Here is a 17,012-nt window from a genome sequence, read left to right as displayed (position 1 = left end):
AAGATGGAGTTACACCACCGACAAATATCCTTGTTTTGACATTTACATCACCACGTGCACCTGCCACCATCAAGGCAGGTTATCTAAATTGCAGGGTATGGCCATACATCCCAAATCCTCTCCGATGTTTCCAGTGTCAGAGGTTTGGCCACTCAAAGACGTCATGTCATGGTTCCCTGGCATGTGCTCATTGTGGTGGCAAGGACCACGATGTCTGTGAGTATGACATGGACCCACATTGTGTCAACTGCAATGGTTCTCACTTTTCCTACTTTTGTTCTTGCCCTAATTGGTTGGAGGAAAAAAAGGTGCAGCATTTTAAAACGACTTATAACATTAGTTATTCCTTGGCTCGGAAATTGCTGTCTGCCACTTTATATCGGACATATGCTGTTGCACTTCATTCCACAGCTACAGTGCGAGTGCAGACAGATCCCTCTGTGCCTCCAAGAGAAACGTTTTCAAAACAGATGAAAAGCCTTTTGACTTCCATGGTTAAAAAGGTTGATGAATCAACTTCTACACCCATCTCTATTCCTCCCATGCATTCCAACAAGCCCCAAGATCCACATCTTTTGGTTTCTAATACAGGCATTTCTTCAGATACATCTTTTTCTCCCACCCCAAGATGCAAAACAATCATTTGTTTGCATCCTCAATCACTGGAATCCCCTTCCAACAACAAAGCCCTGCCCAATCGACCCAGGGCATTATCGATGGAGATCGATAGACCTCCTCCAAATCAGGACAGTAAGGAAAAAAGACGTGGTCATAAATAAAACGGTTATTTAGCCACTTTGCCTACCCATCATTACAAATGGCCACCTTGATACAGTGGAACTGTTGAGGTTTACATTCTAATCTGGATGACATCAAAACACTGATTGCTTCCTACCATCCTGTATGTCTTTCCTCACAAGAAACATTTCTGAAACCTGCTGATGCAGTCACCCTTCATCAGTTTTCTCTGTACAGAAATGACAGGCTGAGTGATGAACGAGTACATGGAGGGGTGGCAAAAACAGCATGTTCTCACCCTGTTTTTGTCACTCAACACACAGTTGGAGGCTGTAGCCATCTGTGTTTCCTTGGGTCATACCATCACTGTTTTTCTCTACCTGTCCCATGGAGAGACATATGATCAATCCATCACTGTTTTTCTCTACCTGTCCCATGGAGAGACATATGATCAATCAGACCTTGATGCTCTCGTTGAACAGATGCCATCTCCCTTTCTACTCCTGGGAGTCTTGAATGGGCATCATCCCCTCTGGGGAAGTGCTGGTATTGATAGGAGGGGTCGCTCTGTAGAGCGTATGCTCTCTGATCACAATCTTTCTCTTTTCAATACTGGTTCTTCCACTTATTTTCACGCACCTAGTCAGTTCTTTACCACTATTGATCTCTCTCAGTTTGCTCCCCTTCATTATTCTCCCATTTTTCATTGAGGGTTGACAATAACCCACAAGGCAGTGATCATTTTCCTATACTTTTGAGAGAGACTGGCCGTGGTCGACGCCACCCTACCCGCGTGCCCCGGTGGAAGCTGGATCAGGCAGACTAATCCACTTTCACTGCTCTCGCAGAACTTGATCCTGCCATTGTCAGTCAGCCATCAATAGACAACTGTGTGGCAGTTGCTCAGTGTATTCCTAAAAACCTTGACATGTTTTCCATGATATCCTCGTCCGTGGTGGAATCCTGCCTGCTACATGGAGCAGAAGGCTCAAAAATGGGCCTGGGATACTTTCCGTAGATAGCCCACACTTTCAAACCGCATTGCTTTCCAATGAGCCCATGCACATGCTTGGTGGGTAAGACGTCAAAGCCAGAAGGAATCTTGGATTAAGTTTACAACTAGCATATCTTCTACCACCAGTTCCAAGGTCATATGGGACAGGGTTCAACAATTCTGTTCCCCTCTCAATCTTACTCTCTGATGGCCAAGAGGAAGCTAATGTCCGGAGCATTGCCGATACTCTAGGTGAAAGCTTTTGCTGGGTATCTAGCACTTCTGCTTGTTCCTCCACCTTCTTGGCCATCAAGATTCGGGCGGAGCGTTCACCTCTTTCCTTTCGAACTGTCTCTTTGACTATAATCATCCCTTTACACTGGTGGAACTGAAAATGGCCCTTCATCAGTCTGGCAGTACATCTGTTGGACCTGATGATGTACACTATGACATGCTGCACTATCTCTCTCCTGCTTCTCTTGATATTCTTTTATTTGTTTTTAACCAGATCTGCCAGGAGAATGTTTTTCCTAATGCCTGGTGCCAGGCTATTATCTTACCTTTCTCTTAACCTGGGAAAGATCCCAAGATTCATTCAAACTACTGACCAATTGCTTTGATGAGCTGTCTTTGTAAGACCTTAGAGAGGATAATTAATACTTGTCTTGTTTGGTTCCTCGAATCAAACAACCTCCTCTTGCCCACCCAGTGTGGGTTCTGATGACAGCACTCTACCGTGGACCACCTAATTCGACTTGAAACATCAATCAGAGAAGCCTTTCTCAAACGACAACATTTGTATCAATATTCTTTGACATTGAGAAGGCTTATAACACAACATGGAGGTATGGCATTTTGCGAGACCTCTCGTATATATGGGTTATGTGGCCATTTACCCATTTTTATTAAAACTTTTTTAATGGACAGGATATTTCAAGTTTGTGTGGGTTCGACACTTTCTCGTTCTTTTGTACAGAAACTTGGGGTCCCTCAGGGTTGTGTTTTGAGTGTCACACTTTTCAGTCTAAAGATTAATGCCATCACTGAACAACTCCCTTTCACTGTTGTAAACAGGCTCTATGTCGGTGACTTTCACATCTCGTGTCAGTCATCGAACATGAGATATATTAATCGGCAACTACAAACTGCCCTTGATTGTGTACTGAAGTGGACCACAGGGAACGGCTTTTATTTCTCTCTTTCTAAAACCGTTTGCATGCACTTTTGCCGCCAATGTGGTATTCAACCTGATCCTGAACTTTGTATCAGTGAAGTTTCACTGCCAGAGGTCCCTGAGACCAAGTTCTTGAGGCTTATCTTTGACTGTAAGCTGACCTTTATACCACACTTAAAGCAGCTATGGGTCAAATGCACAGGAGCATTGAACATCCTCCGTGTCCTCTCTACCACCAGTTGGGGAGCAGATTGATGTTCTATGTTAAAGATATATCGTGCTCGTATTTGATTGAAACTCGACTATGGATCAATGGTCTATAGCTCTGCCAGACCCTCAGCCTTAAAGATGCTGGACCCCATTCATCATCAAGGACTTCGACTCTGTACTGAGGCTTTCCGCACCTCCTTAGTTCTGAGCTTATACGTAGAATCTCATGAACCTTCTCTGCATCTATGCCGTTTGCAACTGTCTTTACTATATTCTTTGAAACTTTGTTTCTTACAAAAGCATCCCACCTGGGATTGTGTTTTCTTTCCTCGGTGGGCCATACATTTTCAGAACAGATGATCTCCCATTGCTTCTTTTGGCCTTCGCGTTCAGGTGCAATTGGATGACTTGGGTCTGTCCTTGGATAACATTGCAGAATTTACTGGTCAGCCCATCCCATCATGGCTTATTACAGCCCTTAGATGGAAGTACTGTCTTTTATTTACTGAACATCTTTCGAACAATCTTTCCATTCCAATTTATACGGATGGTTCCAAATTAGGTAACTCTGTGGGCTTTGCCATGGTTTGTTGCTGTTTGGTGGTTGCATGCAGAATCCCCTCTACAGCTTCTTTGTTCACTGCTGAACTGTATGCCATTTCTCTTGCCTTGGATCATATTGAAGCTGAGCAATACTCCAACTGCACTATTTATATTGACTCGCTTAGTTCTCTACTCGCCCTGGAATCGCTTCACATTGGCTTACACTCTGTTCTTGCTGATATTTAAAACTGACTGGCCCATTTCTCATTAACATCTGCTTCTATCCAGTTTTGCTGGATACCAGGCCACATTGGTATTCGCGGGAATAAGCTTGCAGACATGGCAGCTAAATCTATCTGCTCTGGCACTATCACCACTGTGCCTATACCATACATGGACTATGGTCCTGTATTCAAGGCTCAGCTCCATGTCAGCTGGCAGTCAACTTGGAGTGAGCAACGCGACAACAAGCTTTTCCAAATAAAACCCTATATTGCACTTCCGCCATCCAGCTTCCGTAAGGTTCGGAAAGAGGAAGTTGTTCTAACTAGACTACACATTGGTCACAGATTTTTAACTCATCGTTTTCTTTTATCTGGAACTGATGCACCAGTGTGTAGTTTGTGTAACACTCAAATCACAATAAGCCACATTTTACTTTCTTGCCATCGTTACGACTCTCAATGAAGACACTATTTTAAACATGTTCTGTCCAAAGGTTTGTCTGTAACATTAGACAGTGTTATTGGTGATGGTGACACTGTCTACCTTGATAAAGTTTTTAGTTTTTTAATGGCCATTAATCTTTTTAATGTCATTTAAGTGTTTGATATTTATTCATTACACCTTTTTAATTGTGGTTCTCTTTTAAGAGTCTCAATCTCTCTAGTTCGATTTGAAATTGGAAAATGGCCATGACATTAAATAACTCGACACCAGAACTGGAAAGGCCAACTTCAGGTGACTAATGCTGCTGCTTGAACTACCCATTAGTTGCCCTGGCGAGTTGTTATTACAATTTTGCTGCATGTCTTTTGACACTTTTATTACTTCACTTTTTGATACTGGCCATAATGACACATAACCCACAACTAGGACTGGAAAGGCCAACTTCAGGTGACTGATGGTGGTTCTTGTACTTACCGGTTAGTCTTCCTGGTGGGTTATGATCATTACCATTATGCAACAGAAAGTCTTTTACAACTTCTCTTACTTTGCTTTCTCTCTTAACATTGTAGACTAGGTGTCAACATCGGTATTATGTTTTTTATGTTTTTCAATGCTGTTTTGTTTTACCTTCATTTCCTTTTATGAATTTTACTACATTTACTTTATTTTCACCTTTTTACTAGATGTTTGGTGCAGATAGCCTAGCTGCTTTGTGCCATCAAACACTAAATCAACCAACCAACCAATTCTATTCATTTTTTAAGTTTTTTGTTATTATTTATAAAATATATTTGACACAGTTCATCTACTTGTGAATTTTAATTACATAGTTATTTGTGCTGATGTCTTAACTTTATCTTTTAGAATGGATAATGTTATAAAGCCACCTTACACTAAAGCTACTATTTATGAAATTAATGGGATTAGAACATTGTTTTGAAATTTTTTCAACATTATAATTATACTTCTCATGATTGAATGATCTGTCACTTACTTTTCTATCTATTTGTGTTATTCCATCACTACCTCTTGGGTAGATATTTAATTTAAACAAATGTGCATTGTTAAAGCTTAGATTACTGAATATTTTTTTACTTTTGTATGGTTAAAAATTAGAATTCAGTTGGTTAAACATTTGAATCTTTCCTTAAAAAAGTTGATTTAAGTTATGTACTCGTTGGTAAAATCTTAGTTCTGTCTAAATAGAGGAATAATCAAAGCTTTGCTGTGCTCTAGTCAGTGGAAATTGCATGTTGCATCATAAAAAATTTTATCCTGTAAATAAATATAAGCTCCATAACACAATTATACTGAGTATGATCTTTACCTTTATGTACAAAATCTAATAAAAATTATTTGGCTATAAGATATAATCATAATAGTGTGCTAATAGCATACTGTAACAGTTTCACTCTGATTGGTAACTATTTAGTAGCTGTTTTCATCAGAACAGCTGTAAGTACATGTATTTCAATTATAAAGCTAATACAGTTTTTCCAACATTAAAAATTAGAAAATTCTGAAAATAGTAAAATTATGAAACTGTTGAGAAACTGTTAATAAGAAATAAAAAAACAATCTGTATCATATTTCATTAATTTTGCTATAGGCTATTCCCAGATTAGACATTAAAACAGTTTGATCACTGGGTAGTTTAGGTCAAGATTTCTTTACCTTTTCAATATCAGGGACCAGTGTGCTTGCTTCCTTAAACTGTTGCAGATAAATAAAATGCAAGTACAAAAAAAATATTGATTTGCATATGAATATTTTGGCAGATTGGCACCTGTCCCTGGGCTGGTAGTTGAGAAACACTGGTTTAGATGATATAAGTATCTTTTATAATTTATATTGATGAAAGTAATAACTGTATCAGTTATAAATGTTTACACATTTATGGTGTAGTGTTTCATTGCTTTTATGTTTTTGTGCTTTGCATTTGAAACTGAAACACTGAGCATGAAATTAAAATGTAACTGTTGCTTGTGGCTATTTGTATTAATATTTGTTTATAAATGCATTGTCTGTTACTGCATGTCCAATAAAAATGTTTGCTGTTAATTAAAACATACATTTTATTTTATCAAGTGGACATCAGAAACAAAAGGCATGGAAACAAGAACAACGTGAGCTAAGAAAACTTGCTCGACAACGTATAAAGGAGGCTCGTTCAAAACAGAAAGAAAAAGAGAATAGACGTAAGGCCAAATACAAGGGATTTGATTGTAATACTGACAAGATGAACTGTTTCACACACAATAATGATCATTGGAAAACTCCACCATACTGGACATGTAAGAATAAAAAACATTAAATACTAGGTATAATAAAAATGGAAAATTAAGGGAAATATAAAATAAGTTGATTTTAAACATATTATCCATTTTCATTCAAAAATGTAAGGATTTGAATGGTGTTGTATAATTTAATATATTTTTATATGTATTAAAAATAATCAATATAAAAGGATTGTGGCTGAAAATGTTAATGAGATAAGGTCAGTGTGAAAACAAAGGTCATTGATTAAATTATTTATTTTTTTACTGATAAAAAAACAACAACAATGTACCTTCTAACATATTATTTATTGTGGATTTGTTAATGACCCAATTATCAAAGGTAAACTATTAAATGTGAAGTTGCAAAATGCTTGTAAATTCAGGTGTTAAAAATGTATTGCATGGGCTTAAGGTAAAAAATGACATGGGATTGTAAATTTATTTGGTGGTTATGACACTTGACTCATGATCTGAGGGTCTCATGTTCAGTTACCATTCTAAACCTACTCACTCTTTTACCTGTGCAGGCATTATAATGTGATTGTCAGTCCCACTATTTGTTGGTAAAGAGTAGCCCAACAGTTGATGATGAGTGGTGTTAACTTGCTGCCTTCCTTCTACTCCAGTGATTCTCAACTATTTTTAACCCTGAACCAATTTACATTTGAAGTGAAAACATGTAGCTTATTATATAAATAATTGCCTATTTTAAAACTCTGTTCATGACCCTTTCATACATTCTTACAATCCAGTTTTGGGCCACAACCCGTGGTTTGATTAATGCTTCTCTAATCTAGTCCTTGAGTAGTTTTGCATGAACATTTAAAAACAAATGTTTTATCATTCTTGAAGGGCTTTTTATTTATTTATCACAAATGCTTTTTAAAACTGGAAAGAATACTCAACAGATGTGCCAGTATGATTATTAAATAACTTGGTTATTTTAAGACAGTGTCATTAATAACAATTATTTTTCTGGAGAAATTGTATCATTCACTTGTTATGAATGAATAAATTAACTTTTTCTTCAGAGGGGTGTTTAATTATAAATTAATAATTTATAAACTAATGAAAATTTTGTTTTTATGTATTTTAATCAGTTGAAAACATCATGAATTCATGTTTTTGTTTTTAATTAGATGACAGTGTTAACTTTTGGTGAATTAAGATATATGATTGAAAGTTGTATAAAATAATGTTGTGGCTGTAATTTCAAATTTAATATTTTAATAAAATAAAGATTTAATGTTTTGAACTGTTAAAAAAGCAACTGGAAAATGTTAAAGAAAAAAGATCTCTCAAACTCCTTTTTTCTTTTTCTTGATATTGTTATCCTTTTTACGTATCTAGCAACATAAAGTCAGGAACAAATTAATATTGACTTGAGTATTTTTCATTATTCACATGTGTTATTTTATCTCCAGAATAATAACACTAACATAACTTCTGAAGTTTTTTAAAAATGGATTTTTTTCCAACAGATGGCCCTTTTTGTTTCTGTCAGAACTCAAACAACAATACATACTGGTGTTTGCGGACCATTAATGCTTCTCACAACTTCCTTTACTGTGAGTTCATCACAGGATTTATCATGTATTTTGATTTGAAAATGGATCCATATCAGGTACTGAAAACTATAAGCTCTCTTTGTTTTTCTTCAACTGTAAAGTACTTCCTGTATATGGATTGTAGTTAGTATATTGGTTTTGTACTTTTAGCCCAGTATCAGTTTTCCTTTACTATTCTGTTCTTAATTTTTGTTGTATAGGGTTACTTTTTTCTGTATATATATAAAGTTTTTAATGCTTGTCAGTGTATGGTTATCTTATTACTGTGTTTAATATGCTGCAAGTCACACCAAAACCTATAAAAAGAAACTTGGCAATGGGAAAAAACATACATTTGTCATGTACATACATATGTAAGCTTTCCAATTCATTATTAGCTCTTATAGGCATTCCAAGTTTAAAATGTACATAAAAGGTATTTCTGTAGTTTTTCTTCCATTAGTCCTTGTTAAGGATATTCTTCATTCAGTGCAGGAATACTTTTTTTTAAAGTGATTTAGCTAGAGTAGACAAAGAAAGCAAGATTTTAGTAAGAAGTGTAAAAGGAGACAATATTTTGTTATATTTCTCAAATGAGATCCCTGAAAAATTAGTAAAGATTTACAAATTTAATAACAAAACATAGATTTGTAATTGCAGTTGAAATTATATTTTCCATTCCTGTGACAGAACAATTTAAGAACTTTAATATTTCAGCCCAAGCCTTGTTATTGCGACATGACAAGTGTAATATATTTCCCAAACATTAGTGTTGCACTTTTCAACATGAAAATACTTAAATGTTGGCTCAGACTTCCACTTTTCAGAATACTAACTATATGCTGTGATGTTAAGGTCACATGTTATTCTTAAAGAATTGAATATTTTATCCATTTTTATAAATATTTGAATATCAGTTTATAAATATGGTTATTGTCATTATTGATATTTTAAGTGTATTGTTATCTTCACAATTTAAGTAAATGTAGGGCAAATTTTAGAGTACTTAACAATTTCACAGGCCAGAGGTAGGCAAATAATTGTCACCTAATTTAAGTAAGTGAGAGTGGAAATGAAGTATGCTTAACAATTGACAACCACAGTATATCTGCTGTATTCAGTGGCAATGAGGTGCCTTTCCTCCAATTTCAGGTTTCATCAGGTTAGCTGAACTACAACAGATAACATAATGGTTGAAGTGTTAGTTGCATCACAAAATTACATGAACATCTTATTGTTTGATTTGGATTAAGTTGAAATGTAATTTTTATTATGGTTATGAACCATTAGATTAGAGGAAATAGTCAATGGATTTCACCAATGGAAGGTTTTCAAACTAAAATATTCCACCATTTAAGACTGTTTAAATATGGCTACAAACATAGAAATAATTTTAAAATGCACCATGTAGCAAGGTAACTTTCTATGTGGAATCCATCGAATTGTAATATTACACAAAGAAAAGCGTATACTGATAGTGTAATAATTAATTGCCTATAAATCCATCTAAAAGATTGTATATTTTAAACTTTAAACTATTTCATCTTAATGAAATTTCAATTTTCTAATTTTCCATGTAGTTAACAAATGCTGTTTACAACTTAGAATATTTTGAACTACAAGATATGAGACAGCAGTTAAATAAACTCAGGAGGTGTAAAGGAGCTCAGGAATGTTTTGTAACTTCAAGATTATCAGGTATTGCATATCTTTAAAACTGAAGTTGATATGTATTCCTGTGTGTGGGATGTTTCAGAGAATTTTCTATCACTTTTGTTTCTTTTTTAATTGATGAAAATACCATTTTTAGTTAAACATACATTACATGAGGAGAAAACTGTTGTCATTTAAAAATAATATCCTGTTTGTATGCCTAGCTCTCTATTCCCAAAAGATTTAAAAAATCAGGTATACGTGCTACTGCTGTACGTACTACATCAATGACAACTGTGTGTGTACGTGCAAGTGCTTTGTAGTAATATTTCCAGAATTTTTTTATTTTGAAACTATTACTGCAGCAGTTAGAGTATATGATAGGAATAAAATATTCATGTTTAGTATCATAAAACAGTAATAAGGAAGTGTTTTTAATTTTCATCCAAATATCAGTTACATTCATAGTGGAACTAAGCTAACTTATTTGTATGGGTCCATACCCTAACAACTACACTACTAAAATCATTACTTAGCCCATCTTATTGAAAATTAGGTTTATGTCACTGTTAGATTCCCTCTTGTGTGCAATTATGCAACATACTTATTCATTACTTCCTGGCAAAAATCACGTCAAAATTTCAGTTTTGAACTTTGTTTAAAACTGCATTCACAAACACCCAGGCATAGGACATTAACTAAAATCAAAATATTTTAGTGATAAGATTTTAGATTGAAAGATTAGATAAAGATGGATAATTTTTAAATAGTAATTCATGAAGATCTTGACAGTATTTTATTTCATAAATTTTAAGTGTTATTTGTGTGTGTGTGTGTGTGTGTGTGTGTGATTTTGTCTGTCTTGCATGAAAAGGGTAAAGTTTATATTTTTTATTACACTTACAGTAGATGTTTTGATGATTTTGACTGATGAATAATGAGAGATTCCTTGACACTATTTTTATGAGGCTGCATTAGTTAATAACTTGTTTCTCTATTTGCACATTTAAAGCTTAATGTGGTAAATCATTTTGTGTACCATCCTTATTGATCCAGTTTTAGAGAACTCAAAAATTAATTGTGTAGAAGATAAGCAAACAGTCTTTCATTAGTTAAACAATTCCTTAATTACACTTGGTTTTTGCATATTTTACAATACTTTTGAAGTAGTTTAAATCTAAAAAAATACTTTCTAACAATTGAAACAACTTATATAATTTGTTTATTTCATTCATGCAGGTGAAGGAGAAAGTAAAGGTAGCATTCCTGTTTTTTCTTCATGGTAAGGAATTCTGGAAATATTTTGTATTATTTCAAATAGTGACTTCTAGAAGTGCCATTGGTACATAAATTAGAGCATGCATTAAAATCTATGATAACTAGAAAGAACAAAAATATTTAAATTTTTTATTGGTGTAATATTATAGTCACTTAATTTTCAAATGTTTAGTTTTCTGTATGTTGCAAAATATGCAAGGACATTTGCTTATTACTTTAACATGGCAATGATCATTGCTGTGTTTCAGCAATAAATTATGATTTTTTTTACTTATTTATGAAACATAAGACAATTTTATAACAAAAAAGGAAAAAGTGGATAAGAAAGAGAGAAAAAAGAAACAATGTCAAAACTTACAATATACAATCACTCAAAATACAAATAACAAATATTTGCAGTTATAGCATGACAAAATATGAAAATACAAAGAAATGACTAAAACTGTTTAAAAAAGGATAAATTTTTAGTTAACAATTTGGCCAAACAATTTTTATTGGAAGTTCTAATAAAATAGGAAGGTGCATTAATGTATAGTGATAAATTAAAGTCCACTACATATTTATGAAGTTTTCTGATAATCTAAGATTAGTGTATCACTTTGATGATAAAAAAACATTAAAGGGGAATTCAAGGAAATGTTGCTGAGAAGTACTTTTTTGTCAAGTAGTGGCTGAGACATTCCCTGGAAGAATGTCAAGAAAAAACAATAAATCTAAAGCCAGTTGTGTGACAGCTATTTATATGTGGTCAGCAATTTACATATACAAGTTTGGCATTTGTTGAACAAAAAAAAAAAATCATGATGCCATAAAACATGTTAATAACTGTTGAAGATATGTAGACTAACATGACAAATAAAACTAACATACTCTAATATAAAACATACTGTTAAAAAAATAGATACTTTTATAAAGTGTTTGACATCAAATTTCACCCCATCAAGCCATTTCTGTACATGCAATACATATCTTTAACTGATTTATTAAACTCGGAGAAGCATCTTGAATATAAAACATTGAGTTGATTGAATGTTGTGCATAAAGAAACCAAATGAAATGTTGAGAAACAAATCTCTTCAATTTTTCCCATCACAACAAGACTTAAGTTGTAAAACTTGCTTTATTTTTTTATAATTATTACAAAAATAAAGGGCTAATAGACTTAAGAATAAGTTGAATATGTTAATGAAATGGCATTTCATCAAAGATGTATGTTGTAGTACCACAAATTATACTTTTACCCTTGTATATTTGGCTTATAGAAAATTTCTATTTCAAAGTTTAATGGCAGCAGAGAAGAATTATGAAAAGAAAGATAACAGCCCTTTTCAAAGAACAATACTTGTATCAGAAGTTTGTTAAATGATATAAAGCATAGATGTCAGTCTTCAGTGTTCTCAAATGAGGCAGAGCATCTGAACAAGATACTTCAAAAACCATATCCGAAGCCAGTCAGGAGTACTGTCCTTATACATAGTAAAGACCACTAAAATGTCTTGCTATAAGCTTGGTCAATGTTTCCGAGTTCATAACCCCGAAAGTGACTATCATAGTTTTCATACTATACCATTTAACATGTTCTGTTTATCTTTACAAAATTTGACAAGCTTTGAGAAAAGCATTATAAGGTGTCCCCCCCCCAAAAAAAAAGTAGATTTTTAGTCAGATATTTTTACTAGAAAAAAATTGTCTGAATACAGTCAATGTTGACTGCTTCAAGTGCAAAGTAATTTTCATGTTAATATTAAAATACTTTACATATCTGAAAATTGTCAATCTCATTTCATAATTTCTGAAAGCTTCTAAATAAATATCAAACGTTTTTGTATAAAACTTTATATATTTCATTTACTGTTTTCTCTATTCTAATTATATGTGCATTCAGTTGATTTGATCAACCTTCTAAACACCATTAAAAAAACAACTAAATTTGCCTGTTTTCTTCTTGAATCACTGTAAATTGTAACTGGGTACTACAATTATTTATTCTAAGTAACTCAAAGTTCATATTAGTATAAATATGTTTATACTTAATTTTATTGATTTATTAATTCATTGACCCAAATATAACTTAGAATTCTGCCATGCAAGCTGTAAATCACTTTCAAATGTGTAGCTGTAGTTGTCATATTGAATTAGATAATGCACAAGCATAACTTGTAAAGGATTTTTGTTATTAATTATCTTACCTTATCTAATGTAATAAATGTCTAATTTTTACATTTTAGCTACTTTTAAAGAACATACATGAGAAACAAGAAATAGTCCTCTTGTTTTTTACTGTTGGCTGTTGATGAAATTGAAGCCTACTTTTTCATACTAATGGTACTAGTGCACTAAATTTTTATTTACTTTAACAATGTGATAAGAAAAGAGAATAATAACATGCAAAATACACACAAAGTTTTAAAACTCATAATTGTTCTGGCTTTCTAACTTTAGAATACATGCTTTAAGTCTTATCTTCTTAAACATGTTGATCTGAAGACTGAAAGACAATTTTAAGTTTAAGTCAAAACAGACAATTCTCTGTACTGAAAGCAGTATAATATATAATATGGGTGTGGCATATGAATTTGAGTCTCTCGTTTAACTTCAGGGCTAATATCTACATTAAATTGAGTAACCTATGCTAAATTCAGTTCTTTTCAGAGGGGTGGTATTTATTTAGAAAGGGGGGAAAACCTAGAAAACAAATTTTATATTTCTTATTCTAGCTTGGCCAGATGGTTAAGGTACTTGACTCCCAGTCAGTGGTCCTTTACAACTTCTTTTGCTGTGGTTTCTCTCTTGACATTGTAGATTAGTTGTCAACATTGATTTTATGCTATTTATGTTTTTAAATGCTGTTTTGTTTTACCTTCATCTTGTTTTATGAATTTTACCATGTTTATTTTTTTACCAGACTTTTGGCGCAGATAGCCGAGCTGCTTTGTGCCATAAACACTAAATCAACCAACCAACCAAGTCAGTGGGTCACAGGTTTGAATCCTCATCTAACCAGCTGTGCTCATTTTATCAGCTGTAGGAGCATTATAATGTAACACTCAATCCTACTATTTATTGTAAAGGATTAGTCCAAGAGTTGGTGGTGGGTGATGATTGATTGACTAGTTGCCTTCACTCTAGTTTTTGTCTGCTGAATTAGGGAAGGCTAGTGCAGATAGTCCTTGTGTAGTTTTATGTCAAATTCATGTTCTAAAGAAAAAACTAAAACTTGTATTAGCAAAGACTGGAGATTTTAAAAAAAATATTTCCTAAAAATTAAGAAACTTGAAACTTATATTAAGATTTGATTATTTAACAATTTTTTATGCCAAGTTTATTTGTATACAATGATAATAGTTTAATTTTTAATGCAACTCTCCAAAAGGTCATGAACTGTCCATAGCAAAAAGGTTAATGTTGACTTCTGTATTTGGTGAAGAAAAATCAGAAGGAAGATTTTACCTGTATATTTTACTCTTTATGAAATTTTAATCATCTACTTAGCATTTACCATGCATTGTGACCTGTGAAGAAGAGAGAATCCTACTGGTTGAGTGGCTCCTAGGTTATATGTTTGAGTCATTGTTAAGATTTATTTTGGCCCTGAATTCCTCTAGTTGGGAGGTTCTAGAATTGCTCCTATAGGGTTATTCAGCTTGCCAATCGTAGTTAGGGTCAACTGGATGCTAGTTCATGTATATTCAGTGGGTCATGTAAATATCATATCTGGTACTGAGAGTTAGGTATATTGCCCATAATGCAGTTTGTAGTTAGTGAAATTAGAAAAAGTTTGTGGATTTCATACTTCCACATTTCTGGTCTGGGAAGCATCAGATAATTTTCCTTTACTGATAAAAACCAGGAAAAATTACTGAACTTTATGCAATCTAGTAATGGTTCAAGAGCACAGATGGTTAAAAATGAAATTATCATTAGGGGCAAAAAATTGCATACAGGTTAATGCTTGTAATTTAGCATGTCAGCACACATATTTTGTATATAAGCTTTGTTTTGTCCACATTGATCGTTTTGTTTACTGTTAATCGTCATTGAGTAGGAAGGAAACCATAATAGATTACATAAACAGTAAGTAGGTTTCCATGTAAATGGTGTGTAAAGCTTTGAATATGGCTTCATTTTATCTTTCTAAATGTCTTAGAGGATCATTTTATTACAGCCTAAAAGCCTTTAACAAATTGCTATTCAGAAATAGGATGTTTTATGAGAACTCCTGATTCCACGAAATGTCCTGTATTTTAATTAGAATTTACAACTTAGCCATACTAGTTCAAAGATTTCATAAGTTTTGTATCAGTGAATTTAAAAAACTCAGTTTCAAAGCATATACAAAAATAATACATCATGCTCTGGATTAGTGAATAATTTTGTTAATGAATGCAAGTTTTATGAGATGTTGGAAATATGAGTCTACAGCAATGTACTCTTAACAGCTGAATGTTTTGTACATTTTTGGGAATGTACATATGTCAGAAAATATTATTTTAAGCATTGACATTTGGGAAGCATACATCTTAAAGAATATTCCATTTTACCAAACTGAACACATTCCTTCTGCATATTAAAAGTTGAAACACAATAATCACAAATGTTAAAATGCATAGTGTTTTTTATGTTGTAATGATGTTCTCATGATTAAAATTAAAAATGTGATCAGAATGCATATTCATAAACAAATGGATAAACTGCCTTTGTTGTATATGTTCTGATAAAGTATCAATAAATCAAAAATGATGTGACTAATCATATTGAAACTTTGAAATATGATATTTAAGTAAACATTGATTCTTAATATACAGCTTAGTTTGTCTTTATTAAAACTACATGAATAACGTTTTGCAACTTCACTTATTAATTCTCTCATTCAAGACAGGTCAAACTGCATATTTCATGATTTTTTGTAGTTACAGCCAAAATTTAATTATATTACTGTATTATCATGAAGTAAAAATAAATGTATCATCAAAGTGTAGTTAACAAATCAAATTTTAATATTATATATAATTTTACGTTTTTAATTTTATAAGGAATTTTGTTTTAAATCTTTAATCTTCCTTAATATGAGAACTGTGACATTTGCTTCCAAGGTGTTCCCTCTTCTAAACTTTATTTACCACCTCCTGAAAAGTACAGAATTTAACATAAATTATTTATCACAATATAGATGTAACTGAAGCAAACATAATTTTTTAACCTTCAATCTTATTTGATTACAGAACCCAAAATCAGAAAATTAGACCCACTTACCATGTCCACCTCTCATTCTTTTTTCACAAATTGCCAATAGTTCTTTCTGGTATTTCATATTATGTTGTTTCTTGCACAGAGAATTGTCTATTCCACCTCCAATTTGAAAGTTTTTCTCTGATAAAGGCTTTTATCTCATTGGTAGAAAGCCCAAAAAGTTATAATAGTTACAGGACATTGTTTGCTTTGTGAATGTTATTATTCTGTGTTCTTAGGTGCATTATTTAATTCAATAATATAGTGTAGTAGTAGTAACATCAGTATTTGAAAAAAAAAAAGTATGTTTGGGTTTTAACAACAGTTTACGGTAAGAAAATAACAATCACAGAAACTTTTTTATTATTTGTTAATGTTATTGTCACATTGATATAAAAATAACTGAAATGGAAAAATTAGATACTTTTAAGTGAGAAAGTTAGATTAGGCAAGATAATGAACAACAGTAATAGAAATTCTTCATGAATATGCTCATGAGCATTCTGTTAGATACATAATTTGATATGGTAATTGAATCTGCATGTTCACCAAGTGAGTTACACTTGTGTGATGGTTTTATCAGAGTTCAAAGGGCAATAACACAATGAAATTTAAGTATAAAAAATGTATACTGTTATGGGCTTTAAGCTATTCAGGATAAACAATTGTAATTTGTTGTTAAATCTTCAGTCATTTAA

The 17,012-nt window shown here is 32.8% G+C and overlaps 1 protein-coding gene across 4 annotated transcripts in view; it reads left to right on the top strand.

The window, feature by feature from the left end:
• LOC143252843 (extracellular sulfatase Sulf-1-like) overlaps window positions 1-17,012 on the top strand; it is a 104,264-nt gene that overhangs the window by 77,027 nt on the left and 10,225 nt on the right. For 3 of the 4 annotated variants that reach the window (XM_076505607.1, XM_076505609.1, XM_076505608.1), the window contains exons 14-17: window positions 6,417-6,622; window positions 8,089-8,231; window positions 9,735-9,852; window positions 11,047-11,089. In XM_076505607.1, the coding sequence (XP_076361722.1) occupies window positions 6,417-6,622; window positions 8,089-8,231; window positions 9,735-9,852; window positions 11,047-11,089 (510 nt within the window). Of the gene's footprint in view, window positions 1-6,416; window positions 6,623-8,088; window positions 8,232-9,734; window positions 9,853-11,046; window positions 11,090-13,990; window positions 14,138-17,012 lie in introns of those variants that run through there. The other variant, XM_076505610.1, reaches the window with a different exon arrangement.

This window comes from Tachypleus tridentatus, chromosome 6 (genome assembly GCF_004210375.1).
Source record: "Tachypleus tridentatus isolate NWPU-2018 chromosome 6, ASM421037v1, whole genome shotgun sequence".
NCBI lineage: Eukaryota > Metazoa > Arthropoda > Merostomata > Xiphosura > Limulidae > Tachypleus > Tachypleus tridentatus.
This window is presented reverse-complemented; position numbering and strand designations above follow the sequence as displayed.